Source organism: Trachurus trachurus (genome assembly GCF_905171665.1).
Source record: "Trachurus trachurus genome assembly, chromosome: 12".
Classification (NCBI taxonomy): domain Eukaryota; kingdom Metazoa; phylum Chordata; class Actinopteri; order Carangiformes; family Carangidae; genus Trachurus; species Trachurus trachurus.
The window spans coordinates 2201359-2228442 of NC_139908.1; the positions used below are offsets into that span (position 1 = coordinate 2201359).

At 40.5% G+C, this 27084-nt stretch overlaps 2 protein-coding genes across 2 annotated transcripts; both read left to right on the plus strand.

Moving 5' to 3' along the window:
• Positions 1-3075: 3075 nt before the first annotated feature.
• Positions 3076-6302, plus strand: crybb1 (crystallin, beta B1; the record flags this gene model as incomplete). The annotated part of the gene is made up of 5 exons (XM_083983680.1): positions 3076-3198; positions 4024-4142; positions 4274-4406; positions 4931-5073; positions 6125-6302. The coding sequence occupies 5 exons, from the start codon at positions 3076-3078 to the stop codon at positions 6300-6302; spliced, it is 696 nt and encodes a 231-aa protein (XP_083839806.1).
• A 912-nt stretch (positions 6303-7214) lies between these two features.
• On the plus strand, positions 7215-22291 carry acads (acyl-CoA dehydrogenase short chain). The gene is made up of 10 exons (XM_083983469.1): positions 7215-7334; positions 13455-13615; positions 15721-15870; positions 16222-16333; positions 17492-17643; positions 18741-18911; positions 20573-20710; positions 20954-21049; positions 21171-21227; positions 22108-22291. The coding sequence occupies exons 1-10, from the start codon at positions 7307-7309 to the stop codon at positions 22258-22260; spliced, it is 1218 nt and encodes a 405-aa protein (XP_083839595.1). The 5' UTR covers positions 7215-7306; the 3' UTR covers positions 22261-22291.
• Positions 22292-27084: the final 4793 nt, after the last annotated feature.

The following is a 27084-nucleotide window of genomic DNA, read 5'->3' on the forward strand; positions in this document are numbered from 1 at the left end:
CCTAAAAATTAACTTGTTTTTAGATAATTTTCACTTAAATTCACAATAAATAGAAAAATCTGCCAGTGAAAGTAAGTTTTTTGTGCTTGTAATAAGGAAGAAAAACGTGCTCCACTGTCAGATTTTTTCTACTTATTCCAAGTGAAAATATGCTTGAAAGAAGTAAAAAAGTGTCTAAAAACAAGCTACTTTTAATATGATGTGTCTTATTTTAAGTATAATGAGATTTGTTTTGACTAGAAATTACATTTTGACTAGAAATAAGACAAACATTCTTGGTAAGATAGGCTACTTGAGTTTTTGCAGTGTAATGCTGCATTAGCATCAAAACAAAGAGGCTAAATAAAAAACGATAATACATACGTAGTCTAAGAAAAAAAAAGGAAAAGTTAGGGGGAGGGGCCCACTCTTTAAGGGGGCCCAGAATTCCTAGCAACGGCCCTGCTTAGATCTAAAGTAACATCAAGATCATATTCTGCTTTTCTTAACATCAATAAATCCCACTCTATCGCTCCGAGCCATCAGGGTTTGTTGTTTTTGTCCAAAAACCATTTAAAACAAATGAGCCTTCATTACCACAAATGCTCAAAACGCTCCCCAGAGCAGCAAATATGGATTCATCCACTGAAAATAGTCCCCAAGAAACAAAACAAACACACTGTTATTGCTTGTTTAAGAAACAAAAAAAGGAGCTATTTCTGTGATTATCTCACTCTTTATTTAATAATCCGACGTATAAAGCCTGTATTTGTGGTTTTATTTGTGCTTATTCCAGATTTTTTTAGCCGATATCTGGAGGTTTGATGTCCAGCCCAACAGCGCCAGCACAGATTAGGCTACGCTGCAGCCGGATCAGTTCTCACCTAATCTGCACATATCAAACACAGTTTAATCCAGCTCCCATGGTGGAAATAACCACATCTGGGGTGATATAATCCAGACATAATCCAGATGTAATCCCAGAATTATCACCACCATCATCATCAACATCGGGGAGGGGGAGAGGGACGGGGAGGAGGGATTCTTATACACATCGGTGCTGTCGATGAAAAACTCAGTGTATTGATATAGTAGCCTATGAAAAATTAATATGGCTAACATATAATCTAATTTATATATACATAATAATAATATAATATCATTTTACATTAATATTACTCTATAAACTACATTACATTTCATTATTACAGGAAAACTATCTGTGACTTTAGTGAGAGTTGTGTTATGTTATGATTCCTGTCATCACAGTGAGGTTGGCAGGTCTGTAACGCCACAATGTTTGTTAGCTAACAAGCTAGTAAGATAGCTCGTTAGCTTGTCTAGAGACTTTACTAAGTTTTTATTTTTAAAAGGATCATGTATTGCCCAAAATGTTGAACTATCAAGTAAACAGACTGATATTTACAGGATCCTGAGGTTGATGGGGTTATTTAAAGCTGCTTTTACTAATTAGCAAATCCAAAATGGCGGATGCTAATGTAGCTTATTAGCTGCGCTAGTTACGAGCATAGACGAGGCAGGAATTGATGATAAAAATGTGACTTTTGAATCAAGTGTATGAAATTATTGTCTTGTCGAGAACTAATTCAATTCCAATTCAATAGTTTATTGTCATTGTTTAAAACAACGAGATAATGTTGGAGCATTCACAAGCTAGCTCGTTAGCTTGTCGAGGGACTTTGCTCCCTTTTTTTACTAAGTTTTTATTTTATTTTATTTTTTAAATGGTGATTTTACCAGAATGTTTAACTATTAAGTTAACAGATTGGTATTTTAATGATCCTGGGGTTGCTGGGGTTAATTAAAGCTGCATATAGCCTAGTGCTGTTGATGATTAGCAAACTGAAATCCAAAATCACGGATGCTAATGTAGTTTAGGAATAGGCAGGAATTGATGATAAAAATGTGACTTTTAATAAAGTGTAGGTTGTTGTCTTGTCAAGAACCAAGCTAGCAAATGATTATTAAGTTAGATTAATAAAACTATGTTTTTAATCTATAGCTAATAGCTTAGCATCCAGGTTAATAAATGATTAGCAACTAAAACTCAAATAGTTTTATTGAAGTGATGAATAAATGACTTCCTCCATACAGCAGCAGTGCCACCTTGTGTCATTTATAGAGTGATATTGATTAGCAACTAAAACTCCAATGAATCATTGTTGTTTTTCTTTTAAATGACAAAACAAAACAAACTTTTAAATATTATTGATGTAAAGATGTGTGACATTTTCTTTAATATGAGTGACTGACAGTTCAGATGAAGGAATATTTTTTATTTTATTTTATTTTTTGGGCCCAAAGCTGTTAAAATGAGTTGTATATTTGTCTGTGTGTAGGTGACAGAGAGAGGATTACCTCTTTGTGCCCTCTGGACCTCTGCATTCCTGCTCTCTACATGGAACTATAGCCCACAGCCGCTGCAGCCCAACACATGGCAGAAAATGCCTTGGTCAGTGGTTTCCTTTGACAGTAAAACGCTTACAGGCAGCCCAGTGGGGCCGGCGGCGTTTCTGGGCTATGCGATGACCCGGTGGCTTTGGCGCGGGCCAACAGTGATGACGAGGGGCTTTCTATTGTGCTGTGAGCCTCTACGTTTGGCCTTTGCCAGAGTATAAAAGCCTGGGTCGAGTGTTGAAGAGACCAGCACGAGCCAGCCTCCCTCACACGGCACTGCAAGCTATACTAACGCAGGTAAGGACACACAGACACTGACACCACCACACATCATCCATCCATCCATCCAGAGCACAGGGCCCCATCCCTGCCCTACACACCCAGGAAAACCACCCTCAGCCTGGGGAAAGACCCAAGCAGACATCCAGGGCCCCAATGAGCCTCCCACATTAAACAGCAGACCACCAAATCCCAAAAAACACACAATACCTGTCTGTCTAATGCCTTCAGGCCTTTGACAACGTTCACACCGAACCTCCACGTCTCCTTCCCTTTCCTCCTCTCCTCTGGGATTCTGTCACTTCCATTTACACCTCTATTTCTGTTCACCCCCTTGTCTTGTCTTCCTCTCCATCTCTCCATCTCTCTCTCACCCAGACTCTCCTGAAGCCCCTCACCATGTCTCAGACTGCCAAGTCCGCCTCCAGCCAGGGCACCGATGCCAAGGACAAGGGAGCCCCCGCTCCCGCCGCCTCCAGCAAGGCCACCAAGACCGGAGAGCCCGGCATGGGATCCTACAGAGTGAGTCACACTGTGTGCAGCGTTCGTTACACACTGTTTTTATTTAAAGGGTCAGTCCAGTTCAGCCAAATTACAATGAAAACAGATAATTTGAGATATTCAGTGGGGTTTAGTGTTGTTTGGATATTACAGAACGGACCAAGTATGGCTGTTTTCAGCAGAACAAACACCCACAGTCCCTTTAAATGTGTGTGTTTTTTACATTTTATTACATTTATTGCTAATTAGATGTAATTTAGTGTGAGTGAAATGAGTGCAAACAGTGCTGTTCAGGTGTAAATACAGCAACAGTAGCCTACCACACTGTGTCATTTCTAGAGTGGTCTATAGTATTGTGCTCTTTATTTCGGGTGCATCAGTTGACTGTGATGGATCTAACATTAATCTACTTTATGTTTGGAAAGAATTTAGTCATTTAAATGTGTGTGTTTTTTAAACATTTTATTAAATTAATTGCTAATTAGATTTAATTTAGTTTGAGTGAAATGAGTGCAAACAGTGCTGTTCAGGTGTAAATACCACACTGTGTCATTTCCAGAGTGGTATACAGTATAGTGTTGTGCTCTCTATTCTGGGTGCATCAGTTGACTGTGATGGATCTAACATTAATCTACTTTATGTTTGGAAAGAATTGAGTCATTCATATTCAAACTAAATATTTATACAGTGTGTGTGTATGTAACAGATGCTGCTGCTCAAACACAGACAGTTGTGTGTCTGGTTTTATAGCTCCATGCTGCTCTGACTGTTGTGATGAGCTGTAACTGCTGCTGCTGCTGCTGTTGTTGCTGTAGTAACGCGTTCTCCTCCTCCTCCTCTGTGCAGATCATGATGTTCGACCAGGAGAACTTCCAGGGCAGGATGATCGAGGTCCAGAATGAGTGTATGAACGTGTGTGACCGTGGCATGGATAGAGTGCGTAGTATCATTGTGGAGTGCGGCCCGTAAGTGGACACATTACAAACCATGATTCACTTGTTGTGTTTCTCTCTCGTTACCTCTCCTCTAATTCTTCTCTCCCCTCCTCTTCTCCCCCCCTGTGCCCCCCCTGTGCCCGGCGGCCCCCCCTCTCCAGCTTTGTCGCCTTTGAGCAGACTAACTTCCGTGGGGAGATGTTCATCCTGGAGAAGGGAGAGTATCCTCGCTGGGATACCTGGAGCAACTCCTACCGCAGCGACTGCCTCATGTCCCTCAGGCCCGTCCGCATGGTACACTGTCATCATAATAATATGAGTTATTATTACAACTAGGGAATATTTATAACATTATGGATAAAATTGCAGGTTATTTAGAGCTAAATATGAACAACAACAGAGCCTAAAGACTTGCTGTGAGAAATGTTAGGCACATTAACAAGCTTCACATTTAAGAACTTCATTATATTCTTGGCAGTTCTGCCTGAAAAACAACTAAAAAAGATGAATGAGTTATCAACATAGTTCCTGATTACCTTTCTGAGCAAATATCCTTCAGCTCTGGAGTCAACTTTACTTTACTATACTTTACTTTTCGATGTTTGCTAGTGATTAGGATTCATTCATTCACTCAGTGCAGCTCATCCAGTTGTTGTTAAGATGTTTCAGTCTGGACCAGACAGAGCTACGGCACAATTACAGAAATAACACACCAAAATAGGAATATAACAAATCATTAACTAATGCAATTAACTAATTAAGTTAGTAGTGTGACACAAGGACTAACTAACTCTTGTTGCCTGCTTTGCCCCTTGCAGGACAGCATGGAGCACAAGATCTGCCTGTACGAGCTCTCCGACTTCAAGGGCAACAAGATGGAGATCCAGGAGGATGATGTGCCCACCCTGTGGGCGCACGGCTTCTGCGACAGAGTGGGCAGCGTGAGGGTGCCAGGAGGAGCGTGAGTACACACACACACACCGACACACACACACACAGACACAGACACACACTCCATTAGCTGCAGCTGCTCACAGCTCCAGGATGAATGGATTCATTGGAGGGTGAAGACTCGTCGTCGTCGTAGGTGTGTGTGTTTATGAGCGGCTTGAAAAAAACCTGCCTGCTCATTTTCCCACATGTAGCTAACTGAAGTGAAGTGGAGGCTCTGCTCTGTCTGTACTGCAAATATTGTCTCAGACACGGCTGCAGAGGAGGCTCGGGGCCGGTGGAGCTCCACGACAATGTAGTTGTTCATGTAGAAGTAGTACGACATGTCATCACAAGGACTGACTTGAATGCTGTTTGTTTTGTTTCCTGACAAACGTGTATTTTTTAGTCTGGAGTTTTTCTCTTCGTATCTTCATAACTGGGAAAACGAACCTTTAGAGCAAAGGGTGTTCAAACATGCGGCCCGTGGGCCAGAACCGGCCCTGCAGAGGGTCCAATCTGGCCCTCGGGATGAATTTGTCAAGCGTGAAAATTTGAAATTGCACATATTTTTATCAAGAAATTTCAGTTGGTTCATAATATGTTTTGTAAAAGGATAGTTCATTAACTGTAAACATCTTATTAATGTACTAAAACAGAGGAAAATTTCAATTTTTTTAAAATATATTTAAAGGTTATTATGCTATTATTTTACTGGTCCGGCCCACTTGAGATTAAATTGTGCTGTTTGTGGCCCCTGAACTAAATTGTGTATGACATCCCTGCTTTAGAGCATCCATTGAGGTCTTCAAATGCTGCAAGCTGTGGCTTTGGGCCTTCCTGTAGAGCTCATATATACATGTCCTCAGTTATCACTAGATGTTGTTGAAGCTCTTTAAACCTCCTAAAATACCATTTGCAATTGATAACGGCATCTTGGAACCTCCTAAAAGACCAAGCACCTCACTGATCATTATCCTGGTCATAATATATCAATACACAAGAGAATCAGTCTGCTGCAGGTTGAACTGAGCATTAACCCTTCCTCCTCTCTTCTCCTCTCCTCTCTGTGTGTCCCTCAGCTGGGTGGGTTACCAGTACCCCGGATACAGAGGCTACCAGTACCTGTTCGAGTGCGGTGACTACAGACACTACAACGACTTCTGCGCCTTCCAGCCCCAGATCCAGTCCATGCGTCGTATCAGGGACATGCAGTTCCACCAGAGAGGATGCTTCACCTTCACCTCCGCCAGCAAGTGAACGCCACCTGCAGGCCGGGTGCTGCCGTAGCCGTGCAGCCCTCGCAGCTTTTTACTTCTCCAAATGAGCCCCATCTCTCCACTCCTTTCCTAAAAAATCTCCACCATCGTCGCTCCATCCCGAAGGAAAAGACAGATTGAGAGCAAACAACAACACCGGACAACCTTAACTGACTTTTTATGGTGCTAAACAATAAACATGTTGTGAAAAACCTGAAACCTCACCTGGCTGGATTACCTTTATTCACTGCACAGAAAGAAAAAAAGGTGTTTTTATTGTGAACTACTTGACTTTTTGTTTATTTTTTAGCTCCAAAGGCAGAATTATCACTTGAATTCACAAGCCTCACTTTTAAATATCTCTTCTTAAACCTAAAATTAACCATAGTTACTATATTTTGTATATATTTAAGTCCATAGGAGATACAGTCTCTTATGAGATATAGCCTATATTTACATAAAATCCACAAAAATCTGTAAATGACCTATAGAACTTGCTCAAAAACAAATTAACCTCCTGAAACAACTAATTCAAGCAAACAGTGGTACAATGATAAAACAAAAAAATAGTGAAGTGCAGGTAAAAAGCATAACATTTGTACTTTATTATGCATTAATTAATAAATAAAGAGTACATACATACCTGACACAGCAAAGTTCACATCATGTAGTATTTGGGTCACGTGCTGCCTTCGCGGGTCCTTGAAATCTCCTTCACTCATGATCTAGGGTTGTATAATAAATTAATAACTTTGTTTTTGTATGTAGATAGAACGAAAAAGTTACAGAAAAACATCATAAAATACACTATAAACATCTGGCAAGTGCCTAATTTTAATAATTTGGATTTATTAATACAAAATATGTGATATTATTTGAGTATCGAGTTGAATAATTTTGAATTCCGACAGCCCGTGAAGGCAGCAGCCTGCTTCATAACAGCTAAGGTAAAGCTAGCTAGCAGCCGGTGGAGAGAGTCTCACATCAAACCGAGAGGAAGGAACCATGGCGGCGCTTTTTAAAGCAAGAAGAGGTGAGTCCCTGCGGGGGAAGACGGGAACAACTGTATAAAACTAGAAAAAGAAACGCTGCTTCACCGTGGAGCCCCATGCTAACCTCATAGTAGCTCGATAACGTCCATTGAAAACCACAGCAGAGCAGCGGTTAGCTTAGCCTGCTAGCCGGGTATAATATGAGGAAACAAACTTATTCCGTTGTTATATTCATCATTTTAACTGACGACTGGACTGTAAAAACTTAATAAGAACCAACTTCTGTTATGTGAAGTAACAAACGCGGTGATATAATCATGTATATAAAATAGCAAACAAGTTTCTGACAGTTAGCTCCCAGGCTAAGTAGCTAATTAGCAGAGTTAGCCGGGGAAGCTGAGAACTTTTAACTGTTACCGACTGATTTCCGGTTGAGGACAGTCACGGTAACCGGTTGTTTGATAGTTAACCTGTATTTAAAACCTGTTCTGGTGTTATAAAAACCTTCTCAGTGAGAGGGAAGGTGACTGATGGAGTCCATGACCTTTCACCTACATAACACATGCTGCATTCAATGACCCAGGAGAGGAGAGGTAGTGCAAATTAACATGGCAACTGAAATAAAGACGTTATAGAAGTTTATACAGTGTCATGCAAAAGTGTTTGCACCTCTGGTTTAAAATTTAATCTCTGTTGATGTAAACAGTTCATCAGTGGAAGATAAAATGATCTCCAAAATGCATAAAGTTACAGATGACGCATTTCCTTTCCATTTACACATATATTTTACATTTTCAAAACAACAGAAATAAAAGGAAAAGGTCCCTCAGCAAAGGTTTGCCCCCCCTGCATAGTTAGTAACTAGTAGCCCCCCCCTTGGAAACTATGACAGTGTGTAAATAGTAAATCTCTTGTCTGATACCTTGGTCAAAGTTATCTGAGAGCTCAAGTTTCCCATTCTTTTGCAGGCTGCTGCTTTGTTTCCCTGTTTCACTCTGAAACTGTAGAAAACTAAAAAATAATACACTGATATTGATTATTAAAATATTGAAAAAGAGTGTTTCATGTTTAACTTTATGTCTTTTGGAGATCATTTCATCTTCCACTTGATGAACTGTTCACATTAATTTTAAACCAAACTTTTGCATGATGCCGTGTAAAAACTACTATAAGTAGTAGATAAGTAGATAAGTAGATAAAGTATTAGTGATGTGCTGTGTAGTTGGTGCTCAGTTGTAAAAGTGCAGGAAACAGAGGAGAGAGAGAGAGAGAGAATCCCACCACATAGGAGAAGAAAACGTCCTGCACTCAGTCAGTCATGTCAGTGAAGGGAGGCTGGACTCTGCAGCGGGACAATGATCCAAAACAGACCTCAACATCTAAAATAAGAATAGAAAGACTCTTAGCTGCTCCAAAAACTAAAACTATCTGCAAACTGTGTGAGCTGCCAGAAGGCCGCACGCTGCAATTACAGGTTTCTATTTCTTAGGTTCATAAAAACTAAAGAAAGATTATGGAGGATGACTGTGTTGGGTTGTATTCATTTACATCTTTATACGGGCAAACTATGTAGCTAAGTAGAGACCAAACTTTTGCATCAATTTGAGCATGATCTTAAATAGAAAAGTGAATATTTGTTTATTTTCCCTGCAGAATATTTTAGATGTTTGACTTTTTTAGTGACGTATAAGCATCATATAACGAGCACAACAACACTGCACAGACTTGTCAGAGTGATGGGAGTCTATCGTTTATCTCTCAGTTTCTTTCTGTGTAGTCATGTGAGGATGCTGTTAAAGGGATAGTTCACCCAAAATTGAAATTTCAGGGGGTCTCGGCATAGCAGTGCATGTCCATATAACGGTTGCAAATGGATACCAACTGTCTTCGTAACAAATAGACACACCGAAACACATCCAAATACCTCCATGCTGCTCGTATGTAATGTCCCTCTTGTATTGAAGCCCCGAAATGCTAAATTGTCCCGAAAAAAAAGTAATTTGGACCAACTGGGAAGAGGAGCTTCTGCTACAAACAAGCTTGAAATATAGACTTATTAAATATTTTTCGGGACAATTTCTCATTTCGGGGCTTCAATACAAGACGGACATTACATACGAGCAGCATGGAGGTATTTGGATGTTTTTTGGTGTGTCTTTTTGTTATGAAGACAGTTGGTATCCATTTGCAACCGTTATATGGACATGCACTGCTACGCCGAGACCCCCTGTAACTCAGAGAAGCCACGGAGGACTCTGAAACTTCTCCCAGCCCTTAGTCCACATGAGGGGGAGTAGATCATGATAATGAAATTTCAATTTTGGGTGAACTATCCCTTTAATGTACTGTAGCGCTGCTGCTGCAGTCTCTCTCTGTTCTCCTCGTCTCCTCAGCGTCCTGACAGCCAATTGAATCTGACTCCATCATAACAGATCAAATCCAACTGTGAACTTTGTGAATCATTACCCCAGTAATAACATCCTGTGTCACTTCTGGCTGGCCGTGGGCGGCTCGGCGGCTGCAGCTGGGGCTCCCCCCCCCCCCCCCCCCCCCCCGTCCCCGCTCGCTGCCTGTTGTTCGCTCTCGTCCTCGGACCAGTTAATCAATCAAAAGGATCAGAGGAGAAGTGGATCTGATCACTGCAGACGTCCTGCAGCACCACAGGCTCCCTCCCCTCTCGCTCCTCTCTCTCTGCAGGTTCACAGCTGATCAATAACAACCTCTGCTATAGGTTTTCCTCTCTATAATAGGGAGATAGAGATTTTTTTGGTACGATTATTGTCAGAGAAATAATCACGGTATCACGATTATTATGCATTAATACATTTCACAACACTATTGATGTGTAAAATCAAATATAGTTAAAATATACATTACTAATTATAAAATATTTTAGATATCTATTAAAATATGACCAGTTATTAATCCGCCAGGGGAAGTGTCATCGATGCCAAATATTTAAGTTAATTTTAATCTTTTTTTTTTTAAATTACAAAAGACACTCTAACATTTAAATTCCTACCAATTCAAGGGGTGGGAGAAAAAAAATCGATTCACATAAATATCGCAATATCTTTTTTGACGATTTTTAAATCGATTTTTTTTTTCAAAAATTTGATTTTTCTTTGAATTTTTAATTTTTTAATTTTAAATTTTTTTTTAAATTTTTTAAAATATTGTGCAATGTGCATTTGTTCGCCTTATTAACATACAGAGAGTCCAGGTTTTGAAAAGGGTTTAAGTTCACTTTATAATGGAGTATGTTCATTTATAGGCCACTACAGTGTTTGTGTGCAGATAAATGTTAAAAATGCTAAAGACTAAAAATCAAGAGAATCTGCAATATCGTAGAATCACAATAATTAATAATTAATTGTGAAAACAAGTAATCGTGACATCCATTCCCTACTCTGTAATGCAGGAATTTACCTTCAAATTGATTGAAGTAGATTTTATTTTGTGTATTACTTTCCTGATCGGGTTTGATTTGATTAATTTATTATCACATGAGAGAATCAGCAAAACAACATCAAAAAATGTGCACAATAATGTTAAGAATGTGATCAAACGGATAAGAAAAGTGATGTGGTGTGTATTGTAAGTCTAGATGAAAGAATGAGGTTTTACTACAAACAATTACTCAGTTAATTGCAAGATCATTATTGTGCCAATATTACCCGTCAGTTATTTGATGTTTGCAGCTTCATTCATTTACAGTTTTTCATAATAACAAATAAAAGATTTAGTGGGTTGGTTGGGGGAAAACAAAACATTTTTATACTTTATTGCAGGATTGCACAAGTCGTTGATTCATGTTCCATTACACATCTTTTTTTAGCCATTGGAGCGAGCGTATGCATGTTGTAGTGGAAAACATAAAAGAAAATGAAAAAGTTCATGGTAACAGAAAGAATAAAAAAGGAATAATAATAATAAAGGCGGAAAAAGGTGGGATAAAGACAGTAAAATAAAGAAATAAGATAAACAAAAAGATATTATACACATGCATGCACATATATACACAGTTAATTGTCTTCAGAGCTTTTTATTTTTATTTTTTATTTAACCTTTATTTAACCAGGCGAGCAAATTAAGAACAAAATTCTTATTTTCAAGTGCAGCCTGAAGGGGAAGGGGGAGGGGAGTGCTAAAAGTGAAAACAAGGTTATATAAATTACACAGAAAAATTCAATATAATACAATGCAATACAATAAAAGAGCTGGACTCTTCAGTTTTCTTTATTTATATAGTCAATCCACTTATTCCATCTTTTCAGACATTCTGGTTCTTCTATATGTAGCCTAAATCTTTCTATTTCCAAAATTGTATTTACAGTTAATTTCCCGTTATTAAAAGAAGGTGAGATGGATTTTTGCCATTTATCCTGTATAAGTATTTGTCTTTTTCTGAACAAAACATTTTTTGTCGCCGTTGGAAGATTCTTCACTGTCGTTATAATGTTTCATGGACCTGATGATGGTTATAAAATAAATAACCCACGTTTTTTTATAAATAATAATGAACATAATTCTGAGTTCCAGCTCTGAAACGAAGTGTTGAGCCGACAGCTGAGTGTCAGTCAGTCAGTCAGTCAGTCGGTGTGGGTGTTTTTATGAGACGTGTCAGCGAGTGGTTTCGTTTGTTCCTTCGTTGGGAGGATTTTACTGCGTGTTGACAAAAGCGCTTGTCGTTTCTGTCACTCGTCACTTTGAAGCGAAGTTTCTCAGAGAAACGAACGAACGAACGACCGACCGGCGAGTCTGGTCTGTCAACAGAGAGGAGAGGAGGAGAAGAGAGGAGAGAGGAGAGGAGGAGGAGGAGGCAAAGATTCATCCTCAGGTTTCAACCCTTCGCTGTTCATCACCGTCGTCTGTGTGTGTGTGTGTGTGTGTTTCCACTCTGAGACACGTGAAACATCCACAAAGCTCAGCGTCTGTTCCCTCAGGCCGCGTGGAAACATCCATCAAATAAAAGACTAGAGAAACATGAAATCTGCAGCTTTAATCAGCTGGTTGTAGTTCGCACTGCAAAAACTCAAAATCTTACCAAGAATATTTGTCTTATTTCTAGTCAAAACAAATCTCATTATACTTAAAATAAGACTCATCACATTAAAAAGTAGCTTGTTTTTAGACACTTTTTACTTCTTTCAAGCAGATTTTCACTTGAAATAAGTAGAAAAATCTGATAGTGGAGCAAGTTTTTCTTCCTTATTATAAGCACAAAAAAAACTTGCTTTCACTGGCAGATTTTTCTACTTATTTCAAGTAAAAATTAGTTTGAAACAAGTGAAAATGATCTAAAAACAAGTTCATTTTAAGGTGATCAGTCTTATTTTAAGTGAAAAGGGTTCAGTTTTGACTAGAAATTAGACATTTTGACTAGCCTAGAAATCTAGCTGCCCCCTAGCAGCAGCAAATCTCTTTGCTCCGTAGGTGGGTCTAGAAACGAGCCATAGGAACTTTTTGAGTTTCGAACAGCGTTTGTGTTGACCAATCACAGCGCTCTATCTGTTTAGAGAGTCGGTGAAAAACATGAACAAGAAGATAGATGGCTTTGGCAAAGGAATCGTTTGAATCGGCGTTGGCATCAACTTTGAAAGAATTAAACTTGTCATTTTCTTTAAAAGTTGAGCAGGAAACTGCACTGAAGTCGTTCATTTGGAAGAAGGATGTATTTGGTGTTTTGCCGACGGGATGTGTTTAAGATAAGTTTAATCTACCAACGTCATCCTGCTCTTTGCTCTGATTGGTCGTAGCGCTACCCTATTGGTGCAGAGGCAGTTTGAAAGACAGCCTTCATCCATGCCAGACTAGACATGTTAATGATATAATCTGGCTTGTCAGGATAGCATTTTGACAAGAAATAAGACAAATATTGTGGGAAAGATTTAGAATTTTTTGCAGTGCGATCTTTCCAGAACCATATTTACTTGACTTTTACTTCCTCTTGGTTTGTTGACAGATGAATCATCAGATCGTTCAGCTCTGTTCTTTGTCTCTGTGGAGCCGTGATGAGCTGCTGCTTCTCCCTCAAAATGATTTGTTTGCTGCTCTGTTATGAAATATAAAGTTGATGCTGTAGCAGGAGGAGACAACAGAGATTCTGCTCCAGATAAATAAATAAATAACTGTCTCGTCTCCTCTCGTCCTGTCTTCAGCTCTCGGCCTGTGTCTCAGCGGCTGTCGAGGTTTCTCTCAGCTCGCCGAGCTCCCGGACACTCATCAGATCCTCAGACAGACCTGCAGGGACTTCGCCGACAGAGAGCTGATCCCCATCGCCGGCCGACTGGACAAGGAGCACTCGTACCCCGGACAACAGGTAGAAACACACACACACACCTGCAGAAAACACACCTGGTTTATGAGCTGAAGCATCTACAAAGTTCAGGAGTCGTTGGTGGTGATGAACCCTCAGAGAATCCATCAGCTTCAGATCAGTGTTTTTTTCTTTTTACATCGGTTCTGTTATATCTATTATATCTATATCTTATTAGTTATAACTTTCTGAAAATTTAAAGACACTGTTTCATAACAGAAGGACAGGAGGACGACTTAAAAAGGAGGAATTACAGAATAGTCTCATGGTAAATGTGAAATTTAAGAAATTGATTATTTAAAGGGACAACGAGGAGTTTGTATTTGGTTATAAAAAGTCTCATATTAATGTGGATGAATCTCCGTTACCACTTGTTAATGGTCCATTTTCTATAAATCTATGGTTTTGTCTCTATGGTTATTTTGTTATTATTAGTGGTGGTGGAAATGCTGGGCGAGCCGACCAGCGTTTCTTTACTTTCGGTTTCGTGGCGAGTCATGAGAATAACGCTGCAGAATCTCCGTTTATGGTGGGAACTACGACGGTATGTGATCGTCTTCCAACCTCTGACTTTAATTCTTGATGAATGAAAACATGAGTCTGTCTTGCGCCGGTCAAAGAATTTCACGCTGCGGAGGCTCATGGGAAATGTAGTATGAGAACACTTTGCTTTCCAAAACTCCTCGTTGTCCCTTTAAAGAGGAACTATGTAGGACCCTCACCTTAACTCAGCTCCATGTGTCCCTTAACTCACAGCTTCAGAGTCCTAGTGCTGCTTAAGGGGCCGTGTCCACCAGACGCGCTTTCAGCGCTGACAGCGCTCTCAGCGCTGCTTTCCCAGCGCTTAGCGCTCTCTCTCTCCCTCGTCAGAATGCCGCTGTTGCTAGGTTACAAAACGAGTCCTCTGACACTTCCGTGTTCCTGCCTTGTTTAATGTAAACACTACAACGAGTGTCAGAAATACACAACAGCATTAGCGGCAGCTTTTGACATGGACCCTGAGGTCAGCCTACCTTCAATACAAGTGTGGGTCATGATATAAACCGAGCCACGTCTCCGGTTGTGTTGCTGTCGGTAACGTAAGTCCCGCCCCTTCTTGATTCTGATTGGTCAGTGCGGGGAAAAGTGACATTGACGAGCGTAGCGCTGTTCTAAAAGTTGAACAGATTTCAACTCGAAGCGCTCTGAGCGCCGCGACAAAAAGAAGCAAGCGCCCAGGGCGTTTTACCGCCGAGGGCGCTGAGCGCTGTGAGCGCCGACTCAATAGGGTTTGAATGTAAAATAGACGCCCAGAGCGCTGAAAACGCGTCTGGTGGACACGGCCCCTAAATCAATGACTTGTAACTTCAGTCAAGTAAGTGTGTTAGAATAAGGAAATCATTTATTCCTCTTGGTTTGGATTACATTTTCTTTTCTGAACTCAAACTAGAAGAATATATGAACTCTTTAAAAAGGAACTCCAAAGTATTTCCACCTTAACTCTTTAGTATTTCCACCTTAACTCAGCTCCATGTCCTAGTTCTGGTTAAATCACTGACTAGTAACTAGTTCCAGGGAGAATGGAGCGTCTCTTGGCTGAAAACCAACCTTGTAAGATCAGAGCCTCCGACCCGGTGTCCCAGCTCTCGTCTCTGCGGCATTTTTTGAGAATTTTTACCACATTTTTCTAGAAATGTTTACCGGTAAATGTTTTGGGAGAAATTGTACCACTTTATTTTCAGAAATTTCTCTACAATATTTCCAAAAATTCACACCACTGGCCCTAATTTGAAAGTACATTGACTAAAAAAGTAATGTTCTTCAGTCTCAGAACAAATATTTGTGTATTTCTGGGGGTCCGTGGTCTAATTTGTGTCAGTTTAGGGTCCTTGATGTAAAATAGTTTGAGAATCACTGTCGTATATGATAAATAACCTTATCCACCGCTCCATGGATTGATTTCTCACCGGCTTCATTGGAAACAAATGCACATGGAGGAGAGGAGGGTTAGAGACACAGAGGAGGAGACACCACATCTGGAGAGTTCAGGGTTAAATATGATTCTAAAAAATGAAAATGCATCGGTATTGAACACGTTAACGCTGCTGCTCTGTTCCCTCCTGCCCTAGATCTCTGAGCTGGGGGCGATGGGGGTGATGGCCATGGAGGTGCCGGAGGAGCTGGGCGGAGCGGGGATGGATTACCTGGCCTACAGTCTGGCCGTGGAGGAGATCAGCAGAGGCTGCGCCAGCACCGGGGTCGTGGTGTCCGTCAACAACGTGGGTGGAGCCTCAGCACTCACAGGCTCATATATACATTAATATATATATATATTTCATTTCTATTTTTTCCATTCATGGTTTACATTCTACACATGGTTGCACATATGTACATAATGTAGCTACACATAGTTACTACATACTTCTTAAACTGAGACATACTTGTACAACTTTTCAATTCATTGCTTTGTGAATGCCATACTTTTACACCTGCAACAGAAATACACATTTGTTTTAAGCTTAGCCTTGCAAATGTATGTTTAAAATCAAGCTTCAGTCTGTTGTCCCCTATATATACTGTATACGGTATGTATGTGAGGTTAACGGTTGTGGTTGTGGTTGTGGTCTCAGTCTCTCTACATCGGACCCATCCTGAAGTTTGGCTCCGAGGAGCAGAAGAAGGAGTGGATCACACCGTTCACCACCGGAGAGAAGGTCGGCTGCTTCTCCCTCAGTGAACCAGGTGGACAACCATTGATTGATTGATTGATTGATTGATTGATATCTTTATTTCGATCATGTAAACGACAATGTAAAAAAAAAAAAAAAAGATGAAATAATAATATAATGATAAGGAAATAAGTGAACAGCAAAAATGTATACACAAAAAAGTAACATCTCATAAGCAACGCAGTTTACATGAGTGAAAAGGAGTAGGAAGAAGTATAAACTTATCTAATCCTACACCTATAATTTTAACTATATGTTCTAATTAAAATCATAGCACAAAAATATACATTTATTATTTCATTCCTCCATTACACTATGTACCATTTCCTGCCACATTTTAATCCAAATAGCTTAGTAAGCAAGCAAACACCTTGTTTTGATTGATTATTCTTTATTTCGAACATATTAAAAAAAAGAGAGAAAAGGAAAGACATGTAAGATAAATAACACGTGTTATAGTGTCCCCAAAAAACAAGACCAATATTCAGATCAGTAAACAAAGTACGCTTGAAAAGGAGCAGATGGAATCTGAGCTACTCCATCATCTTATATTCAAAGCAAAACAAAGTAAACCTCAACTTTATAAACCCCTTATGTAGTCAAAATATTATTCAACTCTCCAACTTCTTTTCCTCATCCTCATATTTTTTTTAGAAACATGTTTTTGTGTAATTTTTTAAAAACAGTTTCTATATTTGTGCTGTTTTTGAGCTCTTTTCCACAATTTCACCCCACAGAGGAAAGTAACTAGTAACTATAACTAAAAAATAATAAAAGTAATGTGTCCAACACCGAATGTATGATCTATAAAATAAAACCATCAGGGACTTATTGAACTGAAACTTTGATAGTTTTCTTTGACCTCTGAAGAACCTGAAGGACCCGACTCCTCAGACTCAACTCAACTCAACTTTATTTATAAAGCACTTTAAAACAACCGTAATTGAAAATAAAAGTGCTGTACATAAGACATAAAACAATTAAATGCAATAAAATAAATAAAACAGACAGTAGAACAGTTGTTTCATTGTTTTTAAAAGAAAAAAAAAAAAATTAGAAACAATAAATAAAAGCAAACCATAAAAGACCAAAAACAAGAGCAGAGTCTCATGCAGAGTTGAAGTCAGGGAGTAAAAATGTGTTTTAAGGCTGATTAATCTGATCTGCTCAGGTAACGGCAGCGACGCGGGCGCGGCGTCCACCGTGGCCCGGCAGGACGGAGACGAGTGGGTCCTGAACGGGACCAAAGCCTGGATCACCAACAGCTGGGACGCCTCGGCCACCGTCGTGTTCGCCACCACGGACAAGAAGCTCAAACACAAGGTATGACGCTGCACCGCTAACACCAGACCAGGGGCCGGATTCACCAATATGGTCTTAAATCGATAGTTCACCCAAAATTGAAATTTCCCTCATTATCTCCTCCCCCTCATGTGGACTAAGGGCTGGGAGAAGTTTCAGAGTCCTCCGTGGCTTCTCTGAGTTACAGGGGGTCTCGGCGTAGCAGTGCATGTCCATATAACGGTTGCAAATGGATACCAACTGTCTTCGTAACAAAAAGACACACCAAAAAACATCAAAATACCTCCATGCTGCTCGTATGTAATGTCCGTCTTGTAATTAAAGCAGTACTTAAGAACTTTCAGTTTTAGTTGAGTTTGGTGGCGCCAGTGGCCCAAAGCGGTATAGTAGTAGTGTTTTGCCTGAAGGAAGACTCCGGGCCTGTCCCATTCCTCCACACTTGGCTCAGTGCGCTTGGTTACGCACACACTTTGGTGATGTTTTGCCGGCGGAACGTATATTTACATATAGTGTGCAAGCGTGGATTAAGTGGTCAAGCGTGTGGTGGGAGATTTTTAAAGCAATCGGGACACACTTGACAAGTGCAGCCTGTGCCATTGCGCTAACTACTCACACACACAGCACAGCAACAACAGTTTTAATAAACAGTGCTGCTGGATCACAGTTTCATCTACTCCAAAAGTGTCTCTATGCGCAAGATTCAGATCATAAACATGTAAGCCCAACTTCGTGAGTAAATAAAGCAAACAAGAAGCCACGGAGGACTCTGAAACTTCTCACAGCCCTTAGAAATTTCAATTTTGGGTGAACTATCCCTTTAAGACTGATGTTAAGAAAAAAAAATGACACTTAAGAAGATTTTTTTTCGTAAGGTTTTGTGAATCTGGCCCCTGGTTTCTATTCTATTCTATTCTTGTGGAGTTGTAGTAAAAAAGCAACTGAACTTGTTGCTCTTTTACTACAACTCCACAAGAATAAGATGACCTGGATGACTGAGAACCTTCACGGGCCTATTCTATTCTATTCTATTCTATTCTATTCTATTCTATTCTATTCTATTCTATTCTATTCTATTCTATGTTATTGAATCTCCTGTTCCTCTGTCTCTTCCCCCTCAGGGCATCAGTGCCTTCCTGGTGCCGATGCCTCACCCCGGCCTCTCCCTGGGGAAGAAGGAGGACAAGCTGGGCATCCGCGCCTCGTCCACCGCCAACATCATCCTGGAGGACTGCAGGGTCCCGCTGGGCAACATGCTGGGGCCGCGGGGCGCCGGCTTCAAGATCGCCATGGTAACCCGGAGCATCACACACACACACACACACACACACACACACGGTGTTGAAACAGAAGCTGTGTTTGCACGGACGGACGGAGTTTCAGAGTAAGATCCGTAGAGTCAACAGGATTAAAGGAGTTTGGTGTTAAACAGCTGCAGGAGGAAAAGAAACAGGATCTTCAGCAGAAAGAACAAACAGAGTTCATCTGGGTCACGGCAACATTTACATATCCAGCTTCTCTCAACAGCAGCTGGAATAGAAGACTTTTCATCTGGAGAGAAACTATAAAGACTTTTTTATTCTAATGACAGAATGATTCAGATCTGATTAAAATATATATTTTAATAATATTCCTTCCTGTTTGTTCATGTTTAATGCTGTTAAATCAGTTTTACTTTACCATCAGTGAGACATGACACCTCCTGATGCTGACGTTTCACAATAAAAGCCTTTTAGTCACATGCAGTGGTGGACAGTAACGGAGTAAATTTACTTGAGTACTGTACTTAAGAGGATTTGTACTTTACTTGAGTATTAGATTTCTTTGGTACATATTACTCTACTTGAATACATTTCCAAGACAAATATTTTTTACTTTTACTGGAGTTAATTAGTAGGAAGGCTGAAAAGTACTGGTTACTTTCAGGTCTTTTTCTAAAATCCTATTGGACACAAGTTGTGTTTGTCAGAGAAGGAAACCCTAACCCCTAAAAGCAGCACATCAGTGCAGCTGCTTTCAAAGAGTTCATTCTCACTAACAAGAGTTAAAAGCTCCTTACATTCATTTAGAAACAATTAGAGTCATTCATTGATGTGAAGAATAAGACATTTACTCTGACTCTTACTTTGACTTTGACTTAAAGTACCTTTAAAAGCAAGTACTTTTTTACTCTTACTGGAGTAACATGTCGACTGAGCTACTTTTACTAGTAACGGAGTAAATTTTGACCAGTAGTAAGTATTTGTACTCTTACTCAAGTACTGGGGTCGAGTACTCCGTCCATCTCTGGTCACATGAAATTAAATCATGTTTGCATCTTAATCACCAGATAAATAGATAAATAGATTCTATTTTATTGTTTCACATTAAAACACAAAGAAATTCAGAGTGGCAGCAAATAATTAAGATTATTAAAACACTTAATTAATACAAAAGGAGAATAAAATAAAAACGTATTTGTTTTATGTTGTACATTAGGGGTGAGAATCTTTTACTATCTCACGATTAGATTTGATTCTGTTTTTTGGGGCTACGATTCGATTCAAAATGGATTTTCGATTCAAAACGATTTGATTCCTAATGATTTCTGCTTCAGTCTGTCGGTGCAAAGGATCCTCATGATCTACTCCAGTCTGCTTTGCAAGACAGAATGACTAAAGTGTCTTAAAGTGTTAAAGCTTATTGAGTTTTAAACATGTATCCATGCTTAGATGGAATTGTTGAAACTGTTGCATAAAAGCAATATCACATACTGCTGAAGTAACAAAATTAAAAGTGCAGTTAAACATGCTGCCTTTTAAATTCTAAGGAGATGGAGGCCGACAGATTTGTTTCATTTTTTTATTTTTTAAAATTGATTTTGGGACATTTTATATCGATTTTGAATCGTATTAAATGAGAATTGCGATTCTCAGTGACATCATCATCACTTCCTGTGTCTGTGTCGTCACAGCAAACCCTGGACAGCGGACGCATCGGCATCGCCGCTCAGGCGCTCGGCATCGCTCAGGCGTCTCTGGACTGCGCCGCCGACTACGCACACAAACGCACGGCGTTCGGAGCGCCCATCGGCAAGCTGCAGGCCATACAGGTAACCACGGCAACGCATTATGCAGGTTTAAAACTGCTCTGTTTTTCAAAATAAAATGCTCATATCAGTTTCCCAGAACCTTTTAAATATATTTTTCGTGAGTCGTGTCTTGTAGTTTAATCATAAAATGTTTATTTTGGTTGTTTTTAAACCTTTAAGCCTTTGAACGCCTCCTACAATACTGATGATGATCACTGTCTAGATCTAAATAAATAAATAAATCATCGTCTGTGTGTGTTGTAGTTCAAGCTGGCCGACATGGCGGTGGCGTTGGAGAGCGCCCGGCTGCTCACCTGGAAGGCCGCGCTGCTCCGAGACTCAAAGAAACCGTTCACCAAGGTGAAGAAACTTCCTCCTCTGATGTCACATAGACGGTTTGGTTTCACGATGTAGAGATTTAAACTCCTCTTCTCTTCTCTTCTCTCTCTTCTCTTCTCTTCTCTTCTCTCTCTCCCTGCAGGAAGCAGCCATGGCCAAACTAGCAGCGTCTGAAGCCGCCACTTTCTGCTCACACCAGGTAAGAATCAACCGAACCAGAGGGAGGTGGAGAAACCAAGCGCACCCTCTCTAATGGGGGGTACACACATAAAGATTTTCTAAATCTCAACCGATTTTTTATCTGTGAGAGACCCCACACAAGAAGATAAAAAATCTGTGATTGAACAGTTTTGATCGTATTGTGTGTGGTGTGCTGCGATATTCCAAACACAGCTCACCACACACATTAAGATTTTTCAGAATCTTGACCCTCTGGTCAGAAAACTCAGAAAGAGATCCGTATTGTTGTAGCTACTCTTTCGGGTCTATTTCCGGAATGGACAGTGAGAGATGTAATTTTTTAATGTAATGTAAGTTTTTTTTTATGAAAGCGGGACACTTCAGCCTTTACAACGATACCATCTGTGTGTGTGTCTGTGGCTTCAGACGCCGAGCAGTAAAGCGGCTGTGAGCGGCGGTCACATGATCGTTTAAACATGGTTACTCTATTACTGGCTGTGGCAGGCGCTTCTCCACCGGCTTTCCACACACAAGATGACTTTTGATTGAAACAGCCACGGTTGTCGGCTCCGATAATCGTAAATATTGAACATGTTTAATACTTACGATTATCGGCGCCGAGCGTTTTCCGAGCCGATTGTCGGGGGAATTTTGACTCTTAACACACCACACACTACAAGAGAATCTTATAAGATAATCTTAAGACCTTAAGATAATCGGGTGATTTCTGTCTTTGGTCGGAAGGGGGGAAATCGGGGCAAAATCAGCCCGATTATCTTTATTTGTGTGGTAGACTTAACACAGAGCTCTGACATGTTGTCCATGTGCTGCTCCTCCTCCTCCTCCTCCTCCTCCTCCTCCTCCTCCTCCTCCTCCTCCTCCTCCTCCTCCTCCTCCAGGCGATCCAGGTCCTGGGGGGAATGGGCTACGTGTCCGACATGCCGGCGGAGCGTCATTATCGCGACGCTCGCATCACCGAGATCTACGAGGGAACCAGCGAGATCCAGAGACTCGTCATCGCCGGCCAGTTGCTGAAGGAGTACCAGTCGTAGAGCCGCCGTGTGTGTGTGTCTGTAAGTGTGTGTGTGTCAGTGTGTGTGTGTCAGTGTGTGTGTCGCTGCCGCAGCTCGGACTTAAAACCTCAGATCTGAGATCAGATCAAGTCGACGACACCGGTAGAGACACAGAGGCCAGTGATGAAGACATGGAGCCAGAAGATCAATAATCAATCAATCAATCAAAGAGTCGGAGACTAAACTGAACAGAATGTGAGTTACAGATCCGTTAATGGATCTAACGACTGTGGATGTCAAAGGGATAGTTCACCCAAAATTCAAATTTCACTCATTATCTCCTCCCCCTCATGTGGACTAAGGGCTGGGAGAAGTTTCAGAGTCCTCCGTGGCTTCTCTGAGTTAGGACTATTCCTAATTCCAGTTTGAGATATCTACAATTTGATTCTGACTAGTTATAATTCCAGTTCAAGATATATTTAATTCACCTCAATTAAAGATATCTACATGTCCCGTTTCGGATATCTTAAATTAAGTTTTGACTAGGCGAAATTACGTTGTAGATATCTGTAACTGGAATTATGACTAGTCAGAATCAAATTGTAGATATCTCAAACTGGAATTCGTACTAGTCGTAATTCAGTTACAGATATCCGTAATTCACATAGTGGATATCTGCAACTGAATTGTAGATATCTGTAATGACAAACCCCATACACATGAATGGTTAAAGTGACGTCATTTGTCCTAGGAAGAACGTAGTTGCAGATATCTGAAATGTTCTTTTTGACTCGGCAAAACTGAATTACAGAGATCTGGAATGAAAAATCCAACTATTCAAAATGTGATTACGACCAGTCAGAAAGACGTTGTTGATATCTACGATGTTAATTTCGGATAGTCAAACTTAGCTTTTTAAATATCCTCCGTGCAGCACTGCATGTCCATATGACGGTTGAGAACGGAGCTCACTTTTCTTCGTCCAAAAAGACACTCCAAAAAACATCCAAATACCTCCATGCTGCTCGTATGTAATGTCCCTCTTGTATTGAAGCCCCGACATGAGAAATTGTTCCGAAAAAAATTAAATAAGTCTATATTTTAAGCTGTGACACTGTAGCGGAAGCTCCCAGTGTCATATGGACATATGGACGTAACTCAGAGAAGGGACGGAGGACTCTGAAACTTCTCCCAGCCCTTATTAGTCCACATGAGGGGGAGGAGATAATGAGTGAAATTTGAATTTTGGGTGAACTATCCCTTGAACGAACCCGTCCCCCTTAAACAGCATCATGTCTGAGTGTCAAAGGAAATCTGCATCACTGTGTTCAAACAGCCAAACAGCAAATATAACAATATATTACATATTAAATAACTATATAAACACAGAAACTGTTTAATTTAAATTCAGATTTGATTTGATTTTTTTATTTTATTTTCACTTTAAAGCAGAACTATGCAACTTGGCCGGAAATAGCTCGCTCCTTCGTTGGTTTCTCTTTTTTTCCCTCTCCGGGGCTCCCCCACAGTTCTGGGAGGCACATGTCACTGTCGTAAAAAAAAAACTCGCCGCCCCACCTCCTCCACCCCCTCCCTACACGTGCTTGTGTTTACTGCTGAAGGTAGAGAGCGGTGTTTGCTAAGCACGGAGCTAATGCTAACACGGAGCTAACGCTAACAGGGAGCTAATGCTAACACGGAGCTAACGCTAATACGGCCACACACAGACAAAGACACAAAGACACAGACATACACACACACATGAATAAAGGTTCCAAAACGCGAAGGCGTGTGTGTGTGTGTCATGATGTATTACATTATCTTATAAAAGATCCATGGTGTGTGTGTGTGTCTGTTAGCATTAGCTCCGTGTTAGCCACAAGCCGAACTTCATCAGTACAAACATGTTTCCATGGTTTCCTCCGACTTTCCGAACTCAAACCAATCACGATTCATGACATGCATGATGTCATCTGCGTTCTTATCTCGTACTGCCGTAAGGCAGTTTCTCGCGATAGTTCTATCCATTGATGAGATTTACACCGAGACGGAGGACTGATCTTGCAAGTGCGGTTTTCAGCCAGTGGGGGGGGTGAGCGCATTGGCCTAGACCCCATTCACCTCATAATAGGTCACTCTACCATCACAGTGACTCTGAGCCACAATAATTACAGCCGAAATCCTGCATAGTTCTGCTTTAAAATAAAACAAAAACTGATGCTGTCCCTTTTTCCTCTCTGGAGAGCATCATCTGCTGTCCACGGTGTCTCCATAGCAACACAACACTCATGATGCTGATTATGCAGAATGATACTGAGACACATTTTACCTTCATCCAAAAAAAAAAGAAAAAGATAAATGACAATGAACTTTGACCTCGGACACATTGAGATGAACTGTGAGTGAGTGAGGACCTCTACTGGCCACAGCAGGAACTACAGCTTTCATTACAGTACATCAACACAAACTCACCTTTCTATAAGTGCATTTTTACTTTATAATCTGTTTGATAAACTAGTTAAATGAATAATACATGAGTTTATCTGCTGTAGATGTTAAATATCTTTATAAAACTGTTTTAAAATCGATCGAGTGCCAACGCTGAGATCAGATGTTTATGTTCATGTTTATGGACTGAATGTTTTTTGTGGTTTTGATTGAACTGATCTGATTTAAATATCAACAACCAGGTTTATTATGGTTTATTCTTGGGCAATAATAATGTTTTAGTTTTATTGAGTTAATAAATAAATGAATGAGTCGGTGTGTAGTGTCTTCGGCCACCAGGGGGCGACACGGTGCCTTCAGTGTGTTTGGTTTTCTGGTTTAGTTTCTGCAGCTGATACTTGAACAAGAACAACGATGATGATTGTGTCTGTTTTATTTTGTATTATTTTTCTCCGGCCTGAAACCTCATCTGCCTCAGTGTCTTGTACATATTTCATATTATCTTTCTTGTAATTTATTGTGTGGAAATGGAAATAAAAACACAACTGCAACAGGACGACTTGGAGAGAAATGAAGATTTTATTAAACACAAACAAACCAGATGTTTCTGAAGCTGCTGAGTCTTTATTGATGTTTCATGTTCATGTGATCAAACGGTCGAAGCTCCTGAATCTTTCTCTGACTTTAACTCAACGTCTTAAAACAAGGTGATTATACATGTAATTATTAAGTATTATTACATGTTACATCCCAGATTGGTTTTGTCTCGCACACGTGAACTTCTCCTGACGCCTGAACTCCATCGACCTGCATCAGCATCCAGGTGTTTCCCAGGTGAGTTTATTAACAAAATGTTTCTTTATTGACTTTGAATTGTTTTAAGAACAGAAACAGAACGAGGAAGCACATCATGACATCACCTCTCCTTCATGATGACCTCACACCTCCTCCAGGTGAACCGATGACATCACACCTCCTCCAGGTGAACTGATGACCTCACACCTCCTCCAGGTGAACCGATGACATCACATCTCCTCCAGGTCAAGGCAAGGCAATTTTATTTGTATAGCCCGTTTTTACAAACAGTTTGTCTCAAAGGGCTTTACATCCCATCATAACAACATCCTCTGTCCTTAGACCCTCACATCCACTGAGGAAAAACTCCATGGAAAACCCTTTTAACAGGGAAAACCAGGAGAAACCTCAGGGTGAGCAACAGAGGAGGGATCCCTCACCCAGGACGGACAACAGTTTATAGTTTATGACACAGAATGTGAGAAACATGGAAATGTTAACAACAGCTGAAGGAGGAAGCTTCTGGTAGGAAAGGGAGGCAGGGAGAGCTGGCCAGCTCGATGGGAGGACTGGATGGCAGACTGGTCCATGGGAAAGGGAGGGGAGGCCAGTCTACACTGCAAAAACTCAAAATCTTTCCAAGAATATTTGTCTTATTTCTTGTCAAAATGTCTGAATTTTAGTCAAAATTAATCTCTTTCCACTTAAAATAAGACTCATCACCTAAAAATTAACTTGTTTTTAGATATTTTTTACTTGTTTCAAACTAATTTTCAATTGAAATAAGTAGAAAAATCTGCCAGTGAAACAAGTTTTTTGTGCTTGTAATAAGAAAGAGAAACTTGCTCCACTATCAGATTTTTCTACTTATTTCAAGTGAAAATCTGCTTGAAAAAGTAAAAAGTGTCTAAAAACAAGCTGCTTTTTAATGTGACGAGTCTTATTTTAAGTAGAATTAGATTTGTTTTGACTAGAAATAAGACAAATATTCTTGGTAAGATTTTGAGTTTTTGCAGTGCAACAGCAGGGGGAAGGGCGGGAGGAGGGGCGATGCAGAGAGATGGAGCTCCGATGGATCTGTGTGTGGCAAGGTGAAGAGGTCCCGGGCGGGGATTGAACCCACACCTCCCGGGTAAGAGTCATGTGCGCTTGCACCCAAAGGGACATCCCTTTGGCCAAGTAGCCAGGGCACATGATCAATTGGAGGCATAGTGACAGGAACCTCAACTGTCACATGTGGAAACACAGAGAGAGTGCGAGACACCAAGGCCAAACTACAAAGTGCAACAGATAATGATAATGACAGTTCAAAATGAGAGGAAAGGAGAAAGGAGAGGAAAGGAGAGGGCTCTGTGTAACCAGATGTGTCCCCCAGCGGTCTAAGCCTATAGCAGCGTAGCTATAAAATGGTTCAGAGCTACCTGAACCAGCCCTAACTAAAAGCCCTGTCATAAAGGAAGGTCTTAAGCCTAGACTTAAATGTAGTTAGAGTGTCTGCCTCTTTGACCCATGGAGAGAGCTGGTTCCACAGTAAAGGAGCCCGGTAACTGATGACTTCACATCTCCTCCAGGTGAATCGATGACCCCGTATTTCTGAATAAAAACAGTCTTTGTTTTCAC

Bases quoted from the DNA above. Each gene is read 5' to 3' on its own strand.
- acads (XM_083983469.1), top strand. From the start codon at position 7,307: ATGGCGGCGCTTTTTAAAGCAAGAAGAG. The intron at 20,711-20,953 runs GTAACCACGGCA...TGTGTGTTGTAG, and splicing joins GCAAGCTGCAGGCCATACAG to TTCAAGCTGGCCGACATGGC. The intron at 21,228-22,107 runs GTAAGAATCAAC...CTCCTCCTCCAG, and splicing joins CCACTTTCTGCTCACACCAG to GCGATCCAGGTCCTGGGGGG.